This window comes from Prionailurus viverrinus, chromosome A3 (assembly GCF_022837055.1).
Source record: "Prionailurus viverrinus isolate Anna chromosome A3, UM_Priviv_1.0, whole genome shotgun sequence".
In the NCBI taxonomy this organism is placed as follows: Eukaryota; Metazoa; Chordata; class Mammalia; order Carnivora; family Felidae; genus Prionailurus; species Prionailurus viverrinus.
In genome coordinates, this window is record NC_062563.1 from 103,515,820 (window position 1) to 103,541,856 (window position 26,037).

General features: G+C 37.3%; 1 protein-coding gene and 1 pseudogene across 2 annotated transcripts in view; both read right to left on the minus strand.

Annotated features, from left to right (window-relative positions):
- Positions 1 to 26,037, minus strand: part of ZC3H6 (zinc finger CCCH-type containing 6) — a 73,149-nt gene that overhangs the window by 35,744 nt on the left and 11,368 nt on the right. For both annotated transcript variants that reach the window (XM_047853022.1, XM_047853021.1), the window contains exons 2-3: positions 10,222 to 10,402; positions 2,861 to 2,983 (exon numbers count right to left, since the gene is read on the minus strand). In XM_047853022.1, the coding sequence (XP_047708978.1) occupies positions 2,861 to 2,983; positions 10,222 to 10,402 (304 nt within the window). The remainder of the gene's footprint in view (positions 1 to 2,860; positions 2,984 to 10,221; positions 10,403 to 26,037) is intronic.
- LOC125163178 (uncharacterized) lies at positions 24,851 to 24,953 on the minus strand (annotated as a pseudogene).

The following is a 26,037-nucleotide window of genomic DNA, read 5'->3' on the forward strand; positions in this document are numbered from 1 at the left end:
CCTGAAACCATTACTACACTATATGTTAGTTAACTAGCTTGGATTTAAATATAATTAGAAAATAAAATAAAATAATATCTGCAGCATGTATATACGTGTCTCTTTTTCCATACTGAAAATATAAAATATTTTTTCAAAATATCAGAAATCAAAGAATAAAACTGAAAATTGCACTTCTCTCCTTAAAGGCAATACCTCAAAACCACAATAAGAATGCCACTTCAAAGAAGAACAAATATTGTTAAAATGTCGATACTACCCAAAGCCATCTACATATTCAATGCAATCGCTATCAAAATAACACCAGCATTCTTCACAGAGCTAGAACAAATAATCCTAAAATGTGTATGGAACCAGAAAAGACCCTGAATAGCCAAAGCAATCTTGAAAAAGAAAACCAAAGCAGGAGGCATCACAATTCCAAACTTGAAGCTATACTACAAAGCTGTAATCATCAAGACAGTATGGTACAGGCACAAGAACAGACAACTGAGATCAATGGAACAGAATAGAGAACCCAGAAATGGACCCACAAACATATGGTCAACTAATCTTTGACAAAGCAGGAAAGAATATCCAATGGAATAAAGACAGTCTCTTCAGCAAGTGGTGCTGGGAAAACTGGACAGCGACATGCAGAAGAATGAACCTGAACAACTTTCTTACACCATACGCAAAAATAAACTCAAAATGGATGAAAGACCTCAATGTAAGACAGGAAGCCATCAAAATCCTCTAAGAGAACACAGGCAAAAACCTCTTTGATCTTGACTGCAGCAACTTCTTACTCAACACATCTCTGGAGGCAAGGGAAACAAAAGCAAAAATGAACTACTGGGACCTCATCAAAATAAAAACTTCCACACAGAGAAGGAAACAATCAGCAAAACTAAAAGGCAACCAAAGGAATGGGAGAAGGTATTTGCAAATGACATATCAGATAAAGGGTTAGTATCCAGGTTCTGTAAAGAACTTATCAAACTCAACACCCAAAAAACAAATATTCCAGTGAAGAAATGGGCAAAAGACATGAATAGACACTTCTCCAAAGAAGACATCCAGATGGCCAACTGACACATGAAAAAATGCTCAACATCACTCATCATCAGGGAAATGCAAATCAAAACCACAATGAGATACCACCTCACACCTGTCAGAATGGCTAACATGAACAACTCAGGCAACAACAGATGTTGGCAAGGATGCGGACAAAGAAGATCTCTTTTGCACTACTGGTAGGAATGCAAACTGGTGCAGCCACTCTGGAAAACAGTATGGAGGTTCCTCAAGAAATTAAAAATAGAACTACCCTACAACCCAGCAATTGTATAAATTGGATAAAGCAATTGGATAAATACTAGGTATTTATCCACGGGATACAGGTGTGCTGTTTCAAAGGGACATATGCACCCCAATGTTTATAGCAGCACTATCAACAATAGCCAAAGTATGGAAAGAGCCCAAATGTCCATCAATGGATGAATGGATAAAGAAAATGTGGTGTGTGTGTGTGTGTGTGTGTGTGTGTGTGTGTGTGTGTATATATAATGGAGTATTACTCAGCAATGAAAAAGAATGAAATCTTGCCATTTGCAACTACATGGATGGAACTGGAGGGCATTATGCTAAGTGAAATTAGTCAGAGAAAGACAAATATCATATGACTTCACTCATATGAGGACTTTAAGAGACAAAAAAGATGAACATAAGGGAAGGGAAACAAAAAGAACATAAAAACAGGGAGGGGGACAAAACAGAAGAGACTTACTGGAGGGGCTGTGGGAGGGGCGATGGGCTGGGTAAGGGGCACTGAGGAATCTACTCCTGAAATCATTGTTGCACTATATGCTAATTTGGATGTAAATTAAAAAAAAAAAAAAGAAGTAAAAAGTACCAACAACAACAAAAAGAATGCCACTTCACACGTGTTACGATGGCTATTATAAAACAAACAACAAAAAAAAAAAAAAAGAAGAAGACGAGAAGAAAACCTAAAGCAAAACAAAATAAAACAGAAAAGAAAACCCAGAAAATAATGAGTTTGGCAAGGATGTGGAGAAACTGGAAAATCCCATGCATTGTGGTGGAAATGTTAAACAGTGCAGCCATTCTGGGAAACAGTTTGGTGGTTCCTCAGCAAATTAAACATAGAATTACTATATGATCTAGTAATCCCACTCTTAGGTATACAGTCCAACAGTCAACAGTCAAAAGGTGGGAGAAATTCATGTGTCCATCAACAGAGGAACAAACAAGATATGGTATATCCATACAATCGTATATTATCCAGCCTTAAAAAATTAAATTCTGATACATGCTAGATGAACCTTTAAAAAATTATGATGGGGTGCCTGGGTGGCTCAGTCGGTTGGGCGTCCGACTTCGGCTTAGGCCATGTTCTCACAGTTCGAGGTTTGAACCCCACATCGGGCTCTGTACTGACAGCTCAGAGCCTGGAGCTTGCTTCTGATTCTGTGTCTCCCTCTCTCTGGCCCTCCCCCACTCCTGCTCTGTCTCACTCTCTCAAAAATAAAGAAACATTAAAAAAAATTTTTTTAATGATGATAAATGAAGTAAGTTGGACACAAAAAGACATATACAGTATGACTGCACCTATATGCCTACAGAGTAGGCATATTCATAAAGACAGAAAGTAGAGGAAAGGGGGAAGTGAGATGTTCTCATTTAATGGGTACACAGCTTCTGTTTGGGATGATGAAAAAGTTCTGGAAATGGATAGTGGTGATGGTTGTACAACATTGTGAATATACTTAATGCTACTGATTGTATACTGAAAAATGGTTAAAATGGTAAATTTTTATGTTATGTATATTTGACCACATTTTTAAAAAGGCAATACCTGAGAAAATGGAATGTCATAATCCCTGTAGAAACCAGCTCTTTTTTTGTGGGAACTTTCTGTATGTTCAACATCTGAATCGAGGCTGTAGTCTGAACTATCATCACTAGACGGAGAATTATGCTAAAAGGGAAAACACAATTATGTTACATTTGCAAAAGGAAGAACATTTAACTAGTAACTAGATAGACTTGTTTCAGCCAGAAGTGCCAACCAATAGACAGTATTAGCCTAGTAGGTTCTGAAGTATTAACTGAAAAATCCTTGCTCTACTACAGGCCACCACCACCCCAACTTCTCTAAAATTTTCTGAGGAAAAATATATCTTCCCCTCTTCTTAGGGACTTAAGAGCAACATTATCATCATCATCCCTATGATCCAAGGACCTGTGCTCCACTATGCTTAAAGCGATCTTAAAGTTAATCTCTAAAGAATAAAACTAGATCCTCAAAGAGGAACACAGAACATGAGTAGAGTATGAATTGATTTATTTTTACCTAAAATGGCTTTAGAATTCTTACTCTTTTGTGTAAGTACCCTAAAACTAAAAGATACCAAAACATTCCAAACTATAAATATGAAATAAATCCAACCCCAAAAATTGAACAAAAGTGAAATGGAAACCAGAAGGAACTGATAATGATGAGCAGGTATCAAGAGTCAGCTTTTTAAAATATGTGTGCATTTCTTTAAAAAAAGTCACCAAATCTCGATGTAGTCAAAGTAATCTTCTCAGGTTAAGCATTCTTTTTAAAGAATTCTTAAAAGTTCTTATCAGTGAAGATACTCAGTAAAAATTAGGTGAACTAAATTGAACTCGGATGATTTTACAATAGAAGGATCTGTTTTCCTCTACCCCATTCTTTTTTTTTTTTTTTTTTTTTAATGTTTGTTTTTGAGAGATCGAGACAGAGCATGAGCAGGGGAGGAGCAGAAAGAGACCAAGACACATAATCCGAAGCAGGCTCCAGGCTCTCAGCTGTCAGCACAGAACCCCATGCAGGGCTCGAACTCACAAGCCATGAGATCATGACCTGAACCAAAGTCGGACATTAGACCAACTGAGCCACCCAGGTGCCCTCCTTTACCCTTTAATTCTTAAAGGTTCTTTTAAAAAAAACAAACTTTTCCTCCACTTTGTTCTTAAATGTTTTCAGGTTTTGTTTTGTGGTAGTGCTATTTCTGTTTTTGTTGATTTGATAGGTGATACGAAGCAATCTTTTCATAATTATGCTATGAAATCCTTCAAACTTAACTATCTACTATTTGTTAATTAGGGCTTGAAATGATTATTGCCCATTTAATTTTTTTTTAATGTTTATTTATTTTTGAGACAGAACATGAGCAGGGAAGGGGCAGAGAGAGAGGGAGACACAGAATGTGAAGCAGGCTCCAAGCTCCGAGCTGTCAGCACAGAGCCCGACGCGGGGCTTGAACTCGCGAACCACGAGATCGTGACCTGAGCCGAAGTCGGACGCTTAACTGACTGAGCCACCCAGGTGCCCCAATTATTGTCCATTTAAAAGCCAAGTTTTCTAAGTCACTAGCAGAAGTCAGCTCCAGTTCCAAGGAAAACCTTTCAGTTGAAGATCACAGAAGGGATAAAACTTGATTAAGAAGAAACTCAGGGGCACCTGGCTGGCTCAGTTGGTGGAGCATGTGACTCTCAATCTCAGGGTTGTGAGTTCAAGCTCCACGTTGAATATAGAAAATACTTAAAAATAAAATCTTAAAAAAAAAAACAAAAACAGAAACAGCTCAGACGAAGACAGTGCTTCAGGAAAAACCACCAGGGAAAAGAAGGTTCTGCTTAAGGGAGAAGTTTCTTCAGGCTACTCCAAAAAAGTGAGGCTAAAAAACATATTGACTTTAAGAAGACTATTATCAAAAAATATATACATGTGGCTCATATATAGTAATAAGTAATTATTACCTGAAATTAGCAACTTGACTACATTAAAAATAGGTAGTAAGTAGAATATATCAGAAAAGATGGTGTATCACTTCTGAGATTATGTCATAAAAAAGACTGTAATTTTCATCTTGGATGCTTTCTCTTGTTCTCTCTCACTCTTGGGTCGCCTGCCTTGGGGGAAGCCAGCTGACATCAATGAGGACACTGAGGCAGCCTGTAGAGAAGTCCACATGGTGAGGAACTGATGAGGCCCGCCAAGAGCCAAGTGAGTGACCACGGAACAGGATCCTACCTCTGTCGAGCCAGCCATGAGATGACTGAAACCTCATGAGAAAAGGTGAGCCAGAATCACCTGGTTTAACTGCATCCAGTTTCCTGACTGACAAAAACTGGGAGATAAATCTCTGTTCTTTTAAACTTCTAAGTTTGGGGTAATATGCTGTTCAGCAATAGTTAACTAATAAGATACTGGTGTTTGGAAATGCTGTGCTTCCATAACAAGTATCTAAAAGGCAGGAGGGATTTTGCAACCAGACAGTGGATGGATATTGGAACGACTTTAAGGAGAGCCTTAGTGAAAGTCTAAATTGCCTTGAATGAGCGGTGCCTGGCTGGCTCAGTTGGAGTAGGCAACTCTTGACCTCTGTGTCATGAGTTTGAGCCCCACGTAGGGGATAGAGATTACAAAATAATAATAATGATAATAATAACAATAACAATACATAAACTGCCTTGAATGATTGTTAGCAAAATTTTGGACTTTGAGGCAACTTAAAGGAAAGTGAGAGATAGCTTATTAAAACTGGAAGAAGGGACATTCTTGTTATGCAGTGGCAGAAAGTTGAACAACACAGCTGCATTCAATAACATGCAAAGTAGAAAATGTTATCTAATGAACTAAGTGATCTGGTTATGATTTTTGAGCACAATGTTGAGGGGTTCCTGGGTAGTTCAGTTGGGTAAGAGTCCAACTCTTTTTGGGTCAGGTCATGATCTCACAGCTTGTGAGATGGAGCTCTGCGCTGGCAGTGCAGAGCCTGCTTGGGATTCTGTCTCTTCTTTCTCTCCCTCTCTCTGCCCCCTAACTCGTCCTTGCTCTTTCTCACAAAATAAACTTTTTTTAAAAAGTTTATTTTTTGAAATAAAAACGATTTTAAAGCAAAATATTGAAAGTAACTATCTGTCAAAGAAAATAGATAAATGAAAGGCTGTTAAAAAGGAGATGAAACTTGTTAGTTTTGAAAGTTCTTAGCTTCAACAGAGTGAGTTTTAGTTTTGCTTTTCCCTTTTTTCTTTTCATTCTCTTTTTTCTTAGGAAGGCTCTATGCACAATGTGAGGCTTGAACTCAGATTCTGAGATCAAGAGTTGCATGCTCCACGACTGAGCCAGCCAGGCAATCCCCCCTTTTTTCTAGATTAGTCTGGCCGAAGATTTATACATATATTGTTGATCTTTTTTTCGTAACTACTGACTTTTCATTCTAATTCATTAAGTTCTGCTTGTAACTTTATCAAAAGTCCTTCTTTTTGTTTCTTTTGTTTTGATTTGCCACTTTTCTAGCCTTTAATACTATAATACTATAATTTTCTCCTGATAACTGCTTTAGACATATTCCACTAGTACTTACATATCAAGAGTTCTCATTATTTTCATGAAATTCCGCAGTTTTAATCTGTTTTCCCTATATTCCACAAGCTATTTATAGTAGGTATTTGAATTATAAAGTAAAAAGGCATTTGTTTTGACTTTATTAGTAATGTCTAGTTTTATTGTATTGTGGTTTGATGTTGCTCTTTGTAACATTTCCACTCTATCAAAGTAATTGGAGCTTATAAGGCATACTATGTGGCCATATAATGAGAGGATGATGTGTTCTCAGGATTCAGAGCTTACAACTGATTTATAATCTCTCTTTAACATCCTTACCACCTTTTCATCCACTTGATTGATCTAAGAAAGGCATATTGGTGTATCTCCTGTTATTACTATATTCCTATTTCTTCTTGTAGCTCCCATAGTTCCTGCTTTTCAGAAGTTGCTTTTTGGGGGGATAAAATATATTAATAACTTATATTTCATTATGAGTTGTAAACTTTAACATCATAAAATGTTCTTCTTTGTTTCTTTCAATTCTTTTTGACCTAAATTTGACTATCTCAGATATCAACATTATGACTTCTGCCTTCTCTTTCTTTGCATTTGCCTCGCATGTCTTTACCCATTTTTAAAATCTTTTTCTTGTACACACAGTTGGATTTTGCATTGTTGGGGTATTTAGAAAAGTTTATATTTTTGTCTCAATTATTTTTTTCATACAGTCTTTTCCCAATAACCTTACTTCCTGTCCCTTTGCATACTGTTTCTTTTTTTTTTTTTTAAGTTTATTTATTTATTGAGAGTGAGCACACACGCAGGGGAGGGGCAGAGAGAAGGACAGACAGAATCCCAAGCAGACTCTGTGCCATCAGACCAGACCTCAGGAACTGTGAGATCATGACCTAAGCCGAGATCAAGAGCTGGATGCTTAACCAACTGTGTCACCCAGGTGCACATACTGTTTCTTTACCAACAGGACCAATACTGAAGTTTGGCAGTAACCTCTTCTCCTTTCTTTTATTCCCAGGATAATAATTTGAAGCAACATCCTTTTACTCTCTGTTAATAACTATAAGGCAATCAGTAACCTTATTCTTCTTGCCATATACTCTTCTGCTTTTCCTGATTTTTTTTTTATAGTTGTAATGTACAGATACATAATATACTGCTCTTATGTCCATCATTTAGTCTTAATTTTATAAGGAAATATATGCATGTATATAGATCCCTCTCTTTCAACTAGTCATTTTGGTTATCTAAACTTGCTCTCTAGTAGAGTCTGTAGGAAGGCTCATGATAACAATACTTCCTAAGTTCTACCATATATAGTTCTTCTGAGGACTATATATCTGAAGGTCAGTATTTAGCTGGATATAAAATTCTTGAAACCAATTCTTATTTAAATATGGCATTCCATCATCTTTTGGCATAAAATACTGATATCAAAAATTTCTATATAAATCTGATTTTCTTAGGGGCACCTGGGTGGCTCAGTCACTTGAGCATCTGACTCTTGATTTCAGCTCAGGTCATGATCCCAGGGTCGTGGTATCAAGTCCCACGTCAGGCTCCTCGCTGAGCATGGAGCCTGCTTAAGATTTTCTCTCTCTCTCTCTCTCTCTCTCTCTCTCTCTCTCTGTCCCCTCAACTGCTTGAGCTTTCTCTCTCTAAAATAAATAATTTTTTTTAATCTGATTTTCTTTTCCTAATAAGGGACTTGGTCTTTTTTGCCTAGATGACCAAAGGATGTGTCCTCCAAATTGTATTTATGCTGTTTGATCATAGCTTTATATTGCTTTCTTAATTTTTTTATCATTTTGTAAATTAGGTTAAATATTTTATATGTTTTGTGGGAATTCTTTCTCTTTTGGAAGAATATTCTGTCCATTATTCACCCTTTTTTTTAAATAGTAACTTACATGGAATGTGATCATGGCTTTATCTTGTTCTCTAGGGTTATTTGTTCTGTTGTTTGCATGAAGTATTAATAAATATGGCTATGTATCCCCTGAGATATGCCTCCCTTGCTTCTTTCCCTCATTTTTTTAAATCTATTTCTTGTGGCGCCTGGGTGGCGCAGTCGGTTGAGCGTCCGACTTCAGCCAGGTCACGATCTCGCGGTCCGTGAGTTCGAGCCCCGCGTCGGGCTCTGGGCTGATGGCTCGGAGCCTGGAGCCTGTTTCTGATTCTGTGTCTCCCTCTCTCTCTGACCCTCCCCCGTTCATGCTCTGTCTCTCTCTGTCCCAAAAATAAATAAACGTTGAAAAAAAAATTAAAAAAAAAAAATCTATTTCTTTCCTTGCCTGGTCCTAATATACTTGTCCTCTTAATTTAGATTCTACTGCTAGCAGTTATGTTCTCAGTATAGGATTCTGTCCGAGAGAGGGATTTGGTTGATCAGTAATATGAGTTCATCAGGCCCAGACCATTCGAGCATCATTGAAATTCATGTGATCACCTTACACTCACATGTGAATTGGAACTAGTAAAGCCCCTTCTCACTTTCTGCTGCTGTTCTCAGTTTGGCCTATGGACTTTTCATGTTGAGTGGCAAGGGGATCCCTCCATTTGAGATAAGATGGCAATTAGTTTTCTAGAGGTCGCATTACCTTCCCTCTGCTTCAGTATGCAGAGTTGCTGATTTAATATACTGGTCTTGTTGCTGTCTGCAGTTTGGCCTTAACCATTTGTATTTTTAAGGTTTGTAGGGTAACTTGTTTCTTTCATTTTTTTAATGTTTATTTATTTATTTTGAGAGAGAAAGAGAGAGAGCAAGATTGCACTTGCGAGCAGGGGAGGGGCAGAGAGAGACAGAGAGAGAGAGAGCGAGAGAGAGACAGAGACAGAGACAGAGACAGAGACAGAGACAGAGAGAATCCCAATCAGGCTCCACACTACCAGCACAGAGCCCAGTGCAGGGCTTGATCTCACAAGCCATGATAATGACCTGAGCCAAAATCAAGAGTTGGATGTTTAACCGACTGAGCCACCCAGGTGCCCCAGATTTTGCTATCGTTATTGCTCTGTTTTATGGGGGGAATTTCAAAAGCTACCCCACTACAGCTGCCAACTTTTCCCTGAGTTCTCATCAGCATAGATATCCTTTCCTTCCTATCCCAAACTACATTATTTTCTATCCAGCACCCTACTCTTTTTTCTTGATCATATTTTCATTTGTTTATTGCCTTCTCCTTCCACTTTTAATATAATCTGTTAGAGACTGTTTCACTCATTACTGTAACTCTAACACAGAGCACAGAGATTTCCATAGCAAGCACACAATAATACATATGAATGAATAAATAAATAAATGGATGGCAATGCCAATGCTGCTAATTTAGATCTGTAGAGAATAAAACTTTCTTAACCTTTTATCATCAATTAAAAAGATTTATTTTAACTTGCATTAAATATTATTAAATCAAGTTACCTTGATTAATTTTTAAATCTTTGAGATAATTCATATAATCTTTGTGTTTAGAAAATGTATTACTCACATAAATAAAAGTATCTAATCAATAAGTTTTATAATAAAATAAGCAATGATTGGGGCACCTGGGTGGCTCAGTCGGTTAAGCATCCGACTTTGGCTCAGGTCATGATCTCATGGTTGGTGGGTTCAAGCCCCACGTCGGGCTCTGTGCTGACAGCTCAGAGCCTGGAGCCTGCTTCAAATTCTGTGTCTCCCTCTCTCTCTGCCCCTCCCCCACTCATGCTCTCTCTCAAAAATAAACATCAAAAAAAATTTTTTTAATAAAAAAATAAGCAATGATTTATACTTTCTAATTTTCAGTATTTTATATTTCATAAAAATTTACTAAAAGAATTAAAAGTAGATTTCAACTAACCTTATGTTTTTCACGTTTTCTCCTTTTGGATTTTTTCTTCTCTCTTTCTTTCTTGTGTTTTTTCCTTGATTTTCTATAGGCTTTCTCATTTTTCTGCTTCTCATCCTCTTTTGCTTCCTGTTCTTGTGTTTCTTCAAATCCTGCATCATCTATTTCACCATCTTCTAATTCACCATCTTCTCTGTAGAAGACAATTAAATTTTTATTTTTAAATGTCAATTTGAAAATGAATCTTCAACACTTCCAAAAGAAAAATAAGCACATCCAGTGATTTGAGTTATATTAGACCATGGGTGGCAAATTTTTTCTGTAAGGCCTGCAGGCCACATATGGTTTCTGTTGTGAATTCTCCCTTTCTTTTGGAACAACCTTCCAAAAATCTAAGAACCAGTTTCAGCAACAAATATTTGCCAACCTGTGATTTGGATTAAGATCACTGACTTTCACCAAATGAATGAATAAATGCATGAATGCGGTGCTGGTAGTTACCATCTACTAAACCAAAGGTTAAACTAAAATACTTTCGGAAGTAAACATTCTTACTACAGGAAGGAATTTTTAACTTAGTGGTGTGTAAACAACTATAAATAGTTTTAAAATGAAAGCAATCTATATTAATTTTCACCATCAAAGTAAACTTCAATAAGAAACAGATTTCAGGGCGCCTGGGTGGCGCAGTCGGTTGAGCGTCAGACTTCAGCCAGGTCACAATCTCGCGGTCCGTGAGTTCGAGCCCCGCGTCAGGCTCTGGGCTGATGGCTCAGAGCCTGGAGCCTGTTTCCGATTCTGTGTCTCCCTCTCTCTCTGCCCCTCCCCTGTTCATGCTCTGTCTCTCTCTGTCCCAAAAATAAACGTTGAAAAAAAAAAAGAAAAAAAAAGAAACAGATTTCAATAGGTAGATTAAATAGCAAAACCTGAGCCACAGAAGAATCATAAATTAAATCTGAATCTGTAAAAAAATATTTGTAGTAAAACCATAAATTGAATTCTACTTTCCAAATACCAGTATCTTTGTTATCATGGAAACTGAACTAAAACAAACTTTTATATTGTTTATGACATTTTTATAGTTATACAAGCCAAAAATATTCAGTATCTTTAAAGGCAAATTAAACAATGATCCTAAGAAGATAAATATATAAAATAAGTTTAGGGGTGCCTGGGTGACTCAGTCAGTTGAGCGTCTTGACTCTTGATTTCGGCTCAGGTTGTGATCTCATGGTTCATGGGACTGAGCCCCATGTCTGGCTCCTTGTTGACAAGAGTGGAGCCTGCTTGGAATTCCCTCTCTCCCTCTTTCTCTGCCCCTTCTCCATGAGTATGTGCAAGCTCTCTCTTTCTCTCTCAAATAAACTTAAAAAAATAAGTTTAGCATTTAATCATGCTTCCATACAGTTTGAAAAAATGCAAACTGCTATAAATAGTACATGGTGGTGCAGAAAGACAAATGTCTGTATAACGGAAGCAAATGAGAAGCAACTAACTATGGTGTACACATTGTAAATATACTTTAAAGTTACTAGGGATATGTGATTTCTAAAATGCAAAACTGACCATGTACTATCCTGCTCGAAATCTTCAATGATGATATGATGTCTCAAATGTGCTTCAGAACTATTCACTGGGGGAGGGGAAAAGTGGTATCAACAAGATTCGTCATGAGTTGGTAAGTGCTCAAATTGTGGGATGTATAGGATTCGTTTTACTATTCTCTTTGTATGTGTTTGAAGTTTTCCATAATAAAAAAAGACAGTACCAATGATTCCCTTCTGACCTAAGAATGATGTCAAAACCTGATATTGCCAAAAACCCCTTTATAATTGAGTCCCTGCTTACCCAACTACTTTCAATTTCTTGTGTCTCTAAGCTTTAAACATTGCCTTAAAAGCTCAACGCCAACTCCCGCCCCTACACCTGGCTAAGTCCAGTTCATTCTATAGGACCCAGTTCAGATGTCATTTTCTCTGAGATGCTTCCACTGACTACCCAGGTTTAGGTGAGATGCTTCACCCTAAGTACTCCCCTAATAATTCTCATTTCTTTATCTCTGTGCTCTATACATTATGTTCAAATGACCTGAACATATTGGTTGGGGAAAGTAAACTATGACCATGTCTTTCATAGCTGTATCTCTAACACATAGCATGGTTCCCTGCTGTTCACTGAAGGAATGAATGTATAATATCCATAACCCTTGCATTACAGAACAAGCACATGATACCACTCAAAATTGGCTATGAATTCAATGTTATTTTTCCCCAGTTTCTATTATAAAATCAAAAAGGTATATATCCATTTAGGCAGACTTGAAATTTTCTTGTGAGGCAGGCTTGGCATTCTATTTTAACAAAAAAAGTTCTAAACTTTTATAACACTATAAAACCTTAAGGCCCAAGAAAAATGAGTGCATATATTGATGAAAAGATAAGCACAGAATGTTCTTTTCTTAGCAGCTTTAATCACAATAGTAAAAAACTGTCAAAAAATTGTAAAAAAAAAAAAAAAAAACAAACCCAGCAGTAAATGGATAAATACACCGTGCTTTATTTATATAATGTAATACTATAAAGCAAAACAAATTCACCACTGCTATACACAATATGGATGAATCTTATAGACACAATTATGAGTAAAAGAAGCCAGATACAAGACAGTACTGTTTGATTCCATTTATATACATATTTCAAGAAAAGGCAAAACTAACCTATGGTGACAGAAGCCAAAATTATGAGTACCTCTTGGAGGGTTGTAACTACCAAAAAAAAAAAAAAAAAGAGGGTACTAAAGAACCTTCTGGGGTGTTGAAATATTCGGTATGCTGATCTGTGTGGTGATCAATGTGTAAAAGTCATCAAGGTGTACATTTAAAAATTGAATACTGCCTATATTTATACCATAATCAAATTTGAACAGCACCTAGAAAATCTATGGGCATTCATCCTTTCTTTTACCATCCTTCTCCTCCAAATTGAGCTCCTTAAAGCATAAATCATTTTGTATCTTAAAATCACTAATTCATGCTTAACATTTTGACTAGAGCTATTTAAGTACCTCAGTATTCAAGCTAAAAATGCTGCATATGAATTTATGATCTACTTTACATAAATTCTTTAACTGTAAAATATGGGGCATTTATATCTATCATTAGACAAAAAACACTGAAAGGTATTTTACTTTTCTTTCTTCTCCTTAGCCAGCATTCACACAATAACAAATTTAAACTTGTGAATTCCTATATGCTTCCAAAAAATAGGATAGAAAAAGGACATAAAGAACACTGATCCCCACATCTATGAACTGTTTACAAATGTTTTACAAAAATAAGCTTTGGGGGCGCCTGGGTGGCTCGGTCGGTTAAGCGTCCGACTTCAGCCAGGTCACGATCTCGCGGTCCGTGAGTTCGAGCCCCGCGTCGGGCTCCGGGCTGATGGCTCGGAGCCTGGAGCCTGTTTCCGATTCTGTGTCTCCCTCTCTCTCTGCCCCTCCCCCGTTCATGCTCTGTCTCTCTCTGTCCCAAAAATAAATAAAAAATGTTGAAAAAAAAAAAATTTAAAAAAAAAAAAAAGCTTTGGACACAATGGAAAGCATGTGTGGTGTAATGGGAAGAGGTAACTTCATGGGAAGACAGCCGGATTCTAATTCCAGTTCTGTCACCAAAACAAAACAAAGCTTTCTTGATTGAGCACTTACTAATGTTATCAGATACTAATCTAGTTCTGTGAATCAAAAATGGAAGAGATAGTAGATATAGTTAAGAGTGCTTGGCATTCTCTAGATCTTGAATTAGCTCAACGACATTATGAAAGCTGTTTTATTTACTAAACCCAAGATACTTTTCAAAAATTAATAAGTCAAAAAGAGAAACTCCTACCTAGGTCAATTCTATAATGGATGACTTTTTATTAATGTAAAATAATAGAGTGGTTATGTCCTTTTTAGGAAGAGACATATTCATGTTTATGGATATGTAAATAATTGTTCAGTTAACAAACAAAATTATTTTTTTTTAAACGTTTATTTATTTTTGGGACAGAGAGATACAGAGCATGAACGGGCGAGGGGCAGAGAGAGAGGGAGACACAGAATCGGAAACAGGCTCCAGGCTCCGAGCCATCAGCCCAGAGCCCGATGCGGGGCTCGAACTCACGGACCGCGAGATCGTGACCTGGCTGAAGTCGGACGCTTAACCGACTGCGCCACCCAGGTGCCCCTAAACAAAATTATTTTTAAACGTATTTATCTCTTAGGCAAATCCATAGAGACAGAAAGTAGATTAGGGATTGCCAGGTAGTTTGGAGGAAGGATTGTCAGCGGTCATGGGGTTTTTCTTTTCGGAGTGATGAAAATGTTCCAGAAATTTTTTTTTAAGTTCTAAAATTAGATAGTCGTATGACTGCACAACTCTGATTATCCTAAAAACCAGTGAATCATATACTTTAAAAAGGTGAATTTGATCTCAATAAAGCTATTATTTTAAAAACAAGTTTTAAAATATTTTCTCTCTAGATTTAACTACCTAGATTGCAGACAACTAGAGAAAATCATAATACACTGGTATAAATTTAAAACCCTGAAATTGGTCAATGCCAATGATATGTTCTTATTCTGAGGTAAATTATTCACTAAATCCTTATAAATCGATTTGCTTCATAAAGGATTCTACTTTTCTCCTTTCTGATACTGTTGCTATTAAAACAACTTAATCTGAACCAGTCTTACCTCCACAGGTAGTTTCTGCTTTTTCTTTATGCTTGCCTAAAGGCTCCTGTTACAAGCTACAGATCAGAAACTGAGTCTTCTGGAAGAAACACAAAAGCCTCAATAAAAGACTATACAAGTACTCCTGATGGATGATATTAAAAGATATTACTCATAAATAGAAGCTTCCTGAGATAAGCTGATATTATCACCAGAAAAAAGGTATTTCTCAGAAGGTACCAAGTGACTGTCAGGATGTCCAGGATGTCTTTACATTCCAGAAGCAGATGACTTTATAAGAAGTAGGCTGCTTATCCCAAGACCAACAGAACATAAATTTCCAACCTACTTGAAACTATTGCTTGTAATACTTCTTTTCGTGTTTTTGTTCTAATTCACCTTGTCATTTCTCCTTCACCAAGGATAATGTAGAAGAACTGCTCTGTACTCATACCCTGGCAACCTTACATGTCTCCACACAGGCAGGCTTAACCACAGGCTGACCTAAGCTCTGGCAGAATGCCTCATGATACTCCAGACTATGGAAATATATGCAGTCGTGGCAGGTGCTGCTACAAAGCTCTCTCACCCACTGCCCTAAACTCTTCTGTCTGGCCACTGTTCCTCAGGCACAGGGTATCCTACCACTCATGTTGCCTGTGATTATCTGGTTTCAGTGTTATCCAGTGAGACAATGGACAAGAGAAGCTGACACCATGGTGATCTGTTGTCTATGTAAGTAATAAACTGAATTTTACTGGCTGAATTTGTCAGCGTGCTTAACAGAAAACTTGCTTGGCTATAGGCTTGCCCATGCCTACTCTGATCTTTTCCCTCAACTATATAGCTTACATATGATCCTCTTGACAAAGCCTTGACCTAACTCCCTACCTTATACTTCCCAAACTAGATATTTCTTCTCAAGGAAAATACTGTCTGGTCATACCAGGGCCACGGAAGAGTTACCTCACCTGAGTTTTTACGATTTTATGGTTATCCCCAAACTGGACCTTGAACATTTATATCCTAGATGACTCATCTCAATTGTTTCAGAAAAAAAGTTTCTCTTTACAAACTACCGTGGTAAAATCTGATGGATATCTACAACATTTGAAGTGTTTTTACCTTTATCCTCTAACAGGTTCTTACAGCCTGTGGAATGTATTTGGTTTGCAGAAACTCAGCTTATCCCTTTTTGACTGTCTATAGCCATGGCAAGTTTCATTACTTGACCAACCTTAGAATTTGTCAAAGCCTCAACTCAAATACAAATTCCTTCAAGAATGAGATTTTGCACAAATTTATGGGCAAAATTTTAAATTCTAATTAGCCTAAGATCCTGCATAGTCTTATGACAATCCTTCCAAATTCTGCTTAACTCTATGTAAGTTATCTCTATCCCAGAGACAACTAAGAATCCCTTTCTTACTCACTTTTGAGCAATTCCTCTTATGGTTTTACATATGTGACCCTTTTAATCTTTATTTTCTGAATCAACAACATCCTTATTCATATTTGCCTCATCAAAATCTAACTTATATATACAGATAACTGTATATAAAAATATAATAATTAGACGATTTCAGATATTTCCTTCCCATCTCCTTCAAAAGACTATGCTTCTGTGGGAGTGTCTGAAGGAACAATGATTTATCTGGAGGAAAAAAAAAAAACCAGACACTCCCATTATGCTAGAATCATTCGGGCTCTATTTTCAACTACAGAGGTCACGTAACTTGAAAATGTTATCAAAAATTTGTGACTAACATTGACTATAAAGATAAATAATACTGCAAAGCCCCAGAATTACAACAAACTAAAGTCATTGATCTAAGTGGTCGTGGATAACAGCATAGTCCTAAATTTCTTGCTGGTAAGCCAAGAAAAAAATATGAATTACTGCTAATGTTTCCTGCTGCCCACGGAGTAGTATCACAGGGAAAGTTGACCTATCTATATTCAAATAAAAGATAAGACAACTTGATTATCAAAAGTAGACTCAGAAGTCTGAATTTTAAGATCTGATCTCCTAATCAAAGTGAGAGAATCTCTGGTCACTCTAAAGTAATTTCCAGTCACTTCTTATAATAGTCATGGCTATTCTTACTTGTCTGACAGTCTTCTAATTCCAATGCTTGGTCTCCAGAGTCATACATGCTTCTGCACAGCTGTTATTTCATCAGATGGTACAAAAACTCATTTTGCAACAGAAGGAAAACAAAAGGACTCTGATGTTCAGTCAGGCTAAATACCAAAGCCTTTGATCACAATTCCTCCAAAGATCATAACCCATACAGCAGTGAATATGTAGCAACTGTTCTATACCGATAGGACTAAAGCAGTACTGCTAAGAGAAAACTCCATCAAATTCCTAGCAGGTGCATACAAAAGTGCTGACTCTGTATCTCTGAGCCTAACAGATACTCTCATATCCCACCTCATACCTCTTTATAAAGAAATCTCTATACTTTTGTGACAGCAGAACAAAATCAAAAGGAAGAATTTCTAGTTCCTAAATGACCCAGTCAGAACATAAAACCTAGAATTCCTCCTAATATATAATAAACTTTTTTACTTTTCCCCTCTTTTTCACTTTCAGCATGGAGAGACAGGGTGAACTCATTTCTCACCCAGCAAGCAGATTCATAGCTTAAAAAAAAACCTCAGGTGAACTGTATTATTCCTTGAAAGCTATTTAAAGAAACTTTTATTGATCAAAATATAAAATATGTTAAAATTCCAAAGATTAAGATGAAGCTAAGACTAAGATTAGTTTACACAGGGGTATGCCAGAAATCTGACTCATTTTTAGATGTGAGCTGCAAATTTGGCTCTGACCTTCAGGAAACAAGGATTAAGTACAAGAAAATGGTGCATCTTTTTAAAAAAATTTTTAAGTGTTTTATTTTTTTTACTTTTGAGAGAGAGAGAGAGAGCAGGGGAGGGGCAGAGAGAGAGGGAGACAGAGGATCTGAAGCGGGCTCTGCGGCTGACAGCAAAGAGCCCAATCCAGGGCTCAAACTCATGAACCTTTGATGATATGACGTGAGCTGATCTTAACCGAATAAGCCACCCAGGTGCCCCAAGACAACAGTGCTTCTAAGACAAATATAGACCAGTTGCTCAAGAGAGGCATCTTTTTTTCTAGGAGTGAAACCAGAAAAATTTCTCCCCTGAGTGCTCATAAAGACATTATTAGCTGGTACAATGGTCAGTACTTCACACAATGGACACTATCTTCAGTGCAATAGTTTATCACCTACAGCATGCCCCAATTTGAACCAAGGGTTTGCAGTCAAAATCCAATTGCAAAAAAGCAATTATATGAGGAAACAAAGTAATATTGTTCAAGTATGCAATTGTCTGATGTTCCTATTTTTTTAAAGATTTTATTTTATTTTTTAAGTAATCTCTGTAGCCAACATGGGGCTTGAACTCACAACCCAAGAGTCGCTTGCTCTACTGACTGAGCCAGCCAGGTACCCAACCCCTCTGAGATTCTGATTTAATACAAGGATGAAATTCACAACATCTAGAGCAGGGATTCTCAAAAACTTTATGTATATAAGAATTTTTAGTCCTCCCAACAGAAAGGGGGGGGGGGGCATTTGTTCATTTAACATGTATTTATTCACCACCTTCTCAGTGGGGATACAATGATAAACCAGAAAGAGACATGGTTCTTCTCTCAAGAAGTATTTAATCTAGTGATGGGGGAGATAGACATCAATGAAAGAATCACAAATATATATAAAATAACAACCATACAAGTAAATGGAGGAGGTAAATAGTGCTATGAGAGCACAGAATAGGAGAAAGTCATCTGTCAGGGAAGTCTGAAAGGCTTTCCCTGAGGAAGTCATGAATGAATGGAGATGATGAGTTAGCCTAAGAGATAAAGGGTTGGGGAAGGACCTCTGGTAGACAGAGATAATAAGATAAGCAAAATTTCTGTGTAGAACTGAGACAGAAACTGAGACAATGCCAATGTCACTGGATAATAAAGAAAAAAGGAAAGTTGGTTCAAAATTAGGCTGGTTGCTTCTAGATCATGCAGAGCTTTGATCATATTTGGAGTTTATTCTAATATAAATGAGAAAGCACTGAAGTGTTTCCAGGAAAGAAGGTGATATAATTAGATCTTCATTCTGAAAGATAGCTTTGGGAGTAAAAAACAGATCTAAAGGGGAAATAAAACAGTTGCAGGAAAACAGGATGCCACTGCAAAAATCAAGCAAGATTCCAAAAGAAGAATGGAATATATTTGGAGAATCTGATAACTTGACACTCTCCACCCAAATACATACATTTTACCACAGATGGGGATGTTTATTCTCTAACAGTTCTGAGGCAGAAAAAATGAGCTGAAAATTAGTAATACTGAGAAATTAATAAACTATTATCCTTCAGGCAATCCTCCATTAATATTACAAACATTCCCATAATTTGTATATTTAAATGTCACCTCATTATTCCTGAGGTCATTCCTTTGAATGGGGTGAAGATTTTCCTTAAAAGTAGTAAGGATGTGAATGAATAATGTGTTAATCTTCTATATCATAGGAAGACATAATCCCCATCATTTCAGCCTCAAAATTTTCAAAGCAGGCATTATAATGATCTGACTCAGGTAATAAATTTATCAGTAACATATTAATGAAACATGAATTCAAGCAATGTAACTTCCTGATAAACCTCCCAGTATAAATTTGGTGCAGAGTATACCATTAAGTTGTTAATTAAAAGACCTGAATGAAGAAAAGGAGTCCTTAGAAGATCTATGCTTTTATTTAAACACATTTTTCAGGGGGCACCTGGGTGGCTCAGTTGGTTGAGTGACCAACTTCGGCTCAGGTCATGATCTCACAGTTTGAGTTTGAGCCCCCGCATCGGGCTCTGTGCTGACAGCTGACAGCTCGGAGCCTGGAGCCTGCTTCAGATTCTGTGTCTACCCCCCTCTCTGCCCCTCCCCTGCTCATGCTCTGTCTCTCTCTCTCTCTCTCTCTCAGTAATAAATAAATGTTAAAAAAAATTAAAAAATAAAATAAACTAAACACAGTTTTCAGGAAATGAAAAGGTTAAAAACAAATGAACTATACATTCAACTCAAGAATTCAGAAATGGTGGCACAAAAACAGACACATAGACCAATGGAATAGAATATAAACCCCAGAACTAGACCCACAAACGTATGGCCAACTCATCTTTGACAAAGCAGGAAAGAACATCCAATGGAAAAAAGACAGCCTCTTTAACAAATGGTGCTGGGAGAACTGGACAGCAACATGCAGAAGGTTGAAACTAGACCACTTTCTCACACCATTCACAAAAATAAACTCAAAATGGATAAAGGACCTAAATGTGAGACAAGAAACCATCAAAACCTTAGAGGAGAAAGCAGGAAAAGACCTCTCTGACCTCAGCCGTAGCAATCTCTTACGCGACACATCCCCAAAGGCAAGGGAATTAAAAGCAAAAGTGAATTACTGGGACCTTATGAAGATCAAAAGCTTCTGCACAGCAAAGGAAACAACCAACAAAACTAAAAGGCAACCAACGGAATGGGAAAAGATATTCGCAAATGACATATCGGACAAAGGGCTAGTATCCAAAATCTATAAAGAGCTCACCAAACTCCACACCCGAAAAACAAATAACCCAGTGAAGAAATGGGCAGAAAACATGAATAGACACTTCTCTAAAGAAGACATCCAGATGGCCAACAGGCACATGAAAAGATGTTCAGCGTCGCTCCTTATCAGGGAAATACAAATCAAAACCACACTCAGGTATCACCTCACGCCAGTCAGAGTGGCCAAAATGAACAAATCAGGAGACTATAGATGCTGGAGAGGATGTGGAGACACGGGAACCCTCTTGCACTGTTGGTGGGAATGCAAATTGGTGCAGCCACTCTGGAAAGCAGTGTGGAGGTTCCTCAGAAAATTAAAAATAGACCTACCCTATGACCCAGCAATAGCACTGCTAGGAATTTATCCAAGGGATACAGGAGTACTGATGCATAGGGCCACTTGTACCCCAATGTTCATAGCAGCACTCTCAACAATAGCCAAATTATGGAAAGAGCCTAAATGTCCATCAACTGATGAATGGATAAAGAAATTGTGGTTTATATACACAATGGAATATTACGTGGCAATGAGAAAAAATGAAATATGGCCTTTTGTAGCAACGTGGATGGAACTGGAGAGTGTGATGCTAAGTGAAATAAGCCATACAGAGAAAGACAGATACCATATGGTTTCACTCTTATGTGGATCCTGAGAAACTTACCAGGAACCCATGGGGGAGGGGAAGGAAAAAAAAAAAAAGAGGTTAGAATGGGAGAGAGCCAAAGCATAAGAGACTGTTAAAAACTGAGAACAAACTGAGGGTTGATGGGGGGTGGGAGGGAGGAGAGGGTGGGTGATGGGTATTGAGGAGGGCACCTTTTGGGATGAGCACTGGGTGTTGTATGGAAACCAATTTGTCAATAAATTTCATTAAAAAAAAAAAAAAAGAATTCAGAAATGGGCAAACCCAAAAGAAGAATGAAAATAATAAATATAAGGACAGAAATCAAAAAATACAGAACAAAAACAATAGAGAACATAAATAAAACTAATGGCTATCCTTTAAAGAGAGCATTAACATTCACCATTCACTGTAGTGCCAGCTTGTCTCAGTAGTCCTGCAATTAATCTCTCAAATCTAGATATTAATAAACAGAAAATGCAAATGATTCCATTTTAGCTTTTCCTCTTCTAAGAAAAAGGGTAAGTTAACTTTGTTATTTTTCCCTTAAAGTCCAAAATACTGCTGGAACAGAACCTTTAAAAAACTGGGGGCCATCAGAGGATTATGGATATGTGACTTTAACAAATAATTTAAAAATAGTTTTCAGGGGGTGTCTAGGTGGCTCAGTCACTTAAGCATCCAACTCTTGATGCCAGCTTAGGTTGGGATCTCATGGTCCTGGGATTGAGCCCTGCATAGGGCTCCGTGCTGAGCGTGGAGCCTGCTTGGGATTCTCTCTCTTTCCCTCTCTGTTCCTCCCCTCCCCTGTTCACATTTACCCACACACTCTCTCTCAAAATAAATAAACATTAAAAAAATTTTTTTCCAGCAATTTTTAGTCTACCCTTTTTATTATCTAATTCTTTCACTACTTAAGACTATCTTCAATTCCAGCAAATGTGTGTATGACCAAGTAATTCTGAAGTAAAATAACATCAAAGTAAACTAACAACAAAGTAAACTAACATTGAATCAGGTTAGTAAAAAAAAAAACAAACTAGTATGATAGTTAACAATTACTGAATAATTACTATGCTGCAGACATTTTTGATCCATTTGCTTCATTTTCATGTTAACTCTGAATTATCCCCAATAAACAGGTGAAGAGAAGGGACAAAGACCTTAACTGATTCTGCTAGTAAATGACAGAGCTAGAGCCCAAATTCAAGACAGTCTGAGTGCCAGACCCATAGTTCTTAACACATTTGGTCACAGGAGGAAACTGCAAATAGCCAAACCACTTAATATCAGCTAATGTAAAGAAGATTATTTAAGAAGCTCACCAACTAGTAGGTAGGCTATGAGGGTGTTTACTACAAACTTCAACATCTTTGCATGTTTGAAACTTTTCACAATAAAATGTTGAGGAAAAGAAACTTCAACATGCGTTTAAGTGGTATTTTAAGAGACGATACAGAGAAACTGTTAAGGTCTAAAAGTTGCATTTCTGACATGCAAAAGTAAATATAACTACTTCAGTTCCACAGAAATTATTTTAATGTTTGTTAAGGAAATGGCAGCCACCAGGCTAGATCAGTTCAACTGATAATATGGGACTTGGAGTTATAAGGTGCTATAGGGTTTTCTTTTTATTAAACAGTATTTTTCTCAGGGGCTCAAAGAAAATTAGTCCAAATTTTGTATTATATATATATTTTAAAAAGAAGTAAAAAGAATCAAATCATGCAGAGCTGGAAAATGGGGTTCCCTGTTCATTTCAGGGTCCCAGACAAGCTGATAAAGTACCGGTGTAGTTTAGCTGGAATGTAAATTGCTGCATCCACTGTGGAAAACAGTATGGAGGATGGTCCCGTAATTCCACTACTGGGTATTTATTCAAAGAAAATAAAAACACTAACTTGAAAATATATAAGCACCCCTATGTTTATTGAGGCATTATTTAAATTCACAAAATATGGAAGCAACCTAAGTGTCCATCAGTAGATGGATGGATAAAGAAGACGTGGAGTATTAGCCATAAAAAGAGAATGAGATCTTGACATTTGGGACAACAGGTACAGACAGACATAGAGAGTATTATGCTAAATGAAATAAGTCAAAGACAAATACCATAGGATTTCACTTACATGTGGAATCTAAAAAATTAAACAAACATACAAGCAAACAAAAAACAGAAACAGATTCATAAATACAGAGAACTGGTGGGTGCTCGAGTAGAGGGGGGGTAGGGGAATGAGCAAAATAGTTGAAGGGGACTAAAAGGTATAAACTTCCAGTCATAAAATAAATAAGTCACGGGGGCGCCTGGGTGGCTCAGTCAGTTAAGCGTCCAACTTCGGCTCAGGTCACGATCTCGTGGTTTGTGAGTTTGAGCCCCACATAGGGCTCTGTGCTGACACCTCAGAGCCGGGAGCCTACTTCTGATTCTGTGTCTCCCTCTCTCTCTGCCCCTCTCCTGCTCATGCTCTGTCTCTCTCTCTCAAAAATAAATTAAAATGTTAACAAAATTAAAAAAATAAATAAGTTACGGAGATGGAAAGTACAGCATAGGGAATATAGTCAATAATGTTGTGTAATAACATTCTATGGTGACAGATGGTGACACTTATTGTGAGGAGCACAGAGTAATGTACAGAATTGTACATTCTATGTTGTACACCAGAAACTAATACTATATTTTACTGTCAACTGTACTTCAGTAAGAATTTAAAAAAACATGTATTATCCCACTGCTTTCCAGTCTCCAGGGTTTCTGATGAAAAGTACTGTTAAATTTGATTAAAGATCACTTATGGGACTTGGAAAAGAAAAATGGTGTAGTTTAGGCAATAGCTTACTTAAGGTGAAAGCCTCCATGTCAAAGCCAGAAGATGGAAAGAAAAGAAAAGAATGCTGGAAGTAATGGAAATTGCTATGTTATCACTAGGGTTTGCTGTTCAATGAAAACGAAAAGGGGCTAAGCACCAACATCCAGAAAATAGAGTAGAATACTAATGAGATGGTTGGCTGCCAGAATAGCAATAAAGAGGACCCACACCCAAATCAATCAATCAATCAATCAATCAATCAATCAAACAAACAAACAAAACCACCTTATTTAATGAGGACCCAGGATTCTGGCAAAGAGAGATCACCTGAACCTGGAAATTAAAGCAGGAGTGCTAAACAAGAATAACCAAACTTGTGACACGTGAAAACTGGTTACTTAAAAAGGTACTGTAGGGGCGCCTGGGTGGCGCAGTCGGTTAAGCGTCCAATTTCAGCCAGGTCACGATCTCGCGGTCTGTGAGTTTGAGCCCCGCGTCAGGCTCTGGGCTGATGGCTCGGAGCCTGGAGCCTGTTTCCGATTCTGTGTCTCCCTCTCTCTCTGCCCCTCCCCCGTTCATGCTCTGTCTCTCTCTGTCCCAAAAATAAATAAACGTTGAAAAAAAAAATAAAAAAATAAATAAATAAATAAATAAATAATAAAAAGGTACTGTAGTAACGTAGAAGAACAAAAGCTTTAGAGCCAGCAAGATATGGGTTCAAATTCTGCCTCCCAGTCATATACAACTTATATACTAACTTGAACAAATTATTTTACCCCCTAATATTCAGTTTCCTCATCTGCAAATAGGATCAATTAATTTACCATCACAAAGTTGTTTAAGGATTGAGATGAGTAGCCCTCAACTGAAGTTTCCTTTCTCCTCTTTTGATTTACCTGAAATATATGCCTTTTAAACTGATAAGAGCAGATACTACACTTGATCTTAGCCAAAAGGCCGAGAAGCAATGAAATATATGCCTTTTAATAGAATGGGTATGGTAGATGACAGGCACTTTCATAGAAATTGGGAAAGGATATAAACCCAAGAAGCATGGATTCCAAGGGGGAAATTTCCTTTATTTTTCTTCAGAAAATAACAATGAAAAATTATCTCAAACAAGTAAAAGCAGAAAAGAAGCTGTGGTAGACCAAATATGAAGTCTGTTCCTTAGGGTATTTCTCCTTTATCCTATCATTAAGCAACACTTGGGTACAGTCTGTATAAAAGCCTCCCATATTTCCAAAGTCTCCTGAACACAACAAGGAAATACAAAATGGAGTATAATACCTAAGGTTCATAGTGATTATGGTGACATTAGATGTTCATGATGATCCAAAGTAACTAAGAAAAGGATAAATCAGTAACTGTCTAGTCAGTATGACAAGAAGGCATGCCATATAAGAGTTCCTTTGAAAATATATATATATATTTTTTTAATTTTTTTTTTTTCAACGTTTATTTATTTTTGGGACAGAGAGAGCCAGAGCATGAACGGGGGAGGGGCAGAGAGAGAGGGAGACACAGAATCGGAAACAGGCTCCAGGCTCCGAGCCATCAGCCCAGAGCCTGACGCGGGGCTCGAACTCACGGACCGCGAGATCGTGACCTGGCTGAAGTCGGACGCTTAACCGACTGCGCCACCCAGGCGCCCCCCTTTGAAAATATTTTTAATAAAATTAGTTTCTAATAATCAAATATCTGTTGATGCTAAATTTCCTGCCTCTATCCAATGCCAGATAAAAGAGGTATTATTGTATATTAATCTATGAAATGAAGAAATTTAAAAAATATCCTTGAGCTTGTATGTTTGACACCATGAAGGATAACCACATTACTCCTCAAACATACTTTATGCCATAAGCGAGACAAACTATTAGGGGAATAAAACAAAACTGTGTTAACTTGTCACAAGTTTTTTTGAGACTACATTTTAAAAATTCTTTTTTTTTTTTAATGTTTTATTTATTCTTGAGAGAGACAGAGCATGAGCGAGAAAGCGGCAGAGTGAGAGAGGGACACAGAATCCGAAACAGGATCCGGGCTCTGAGCT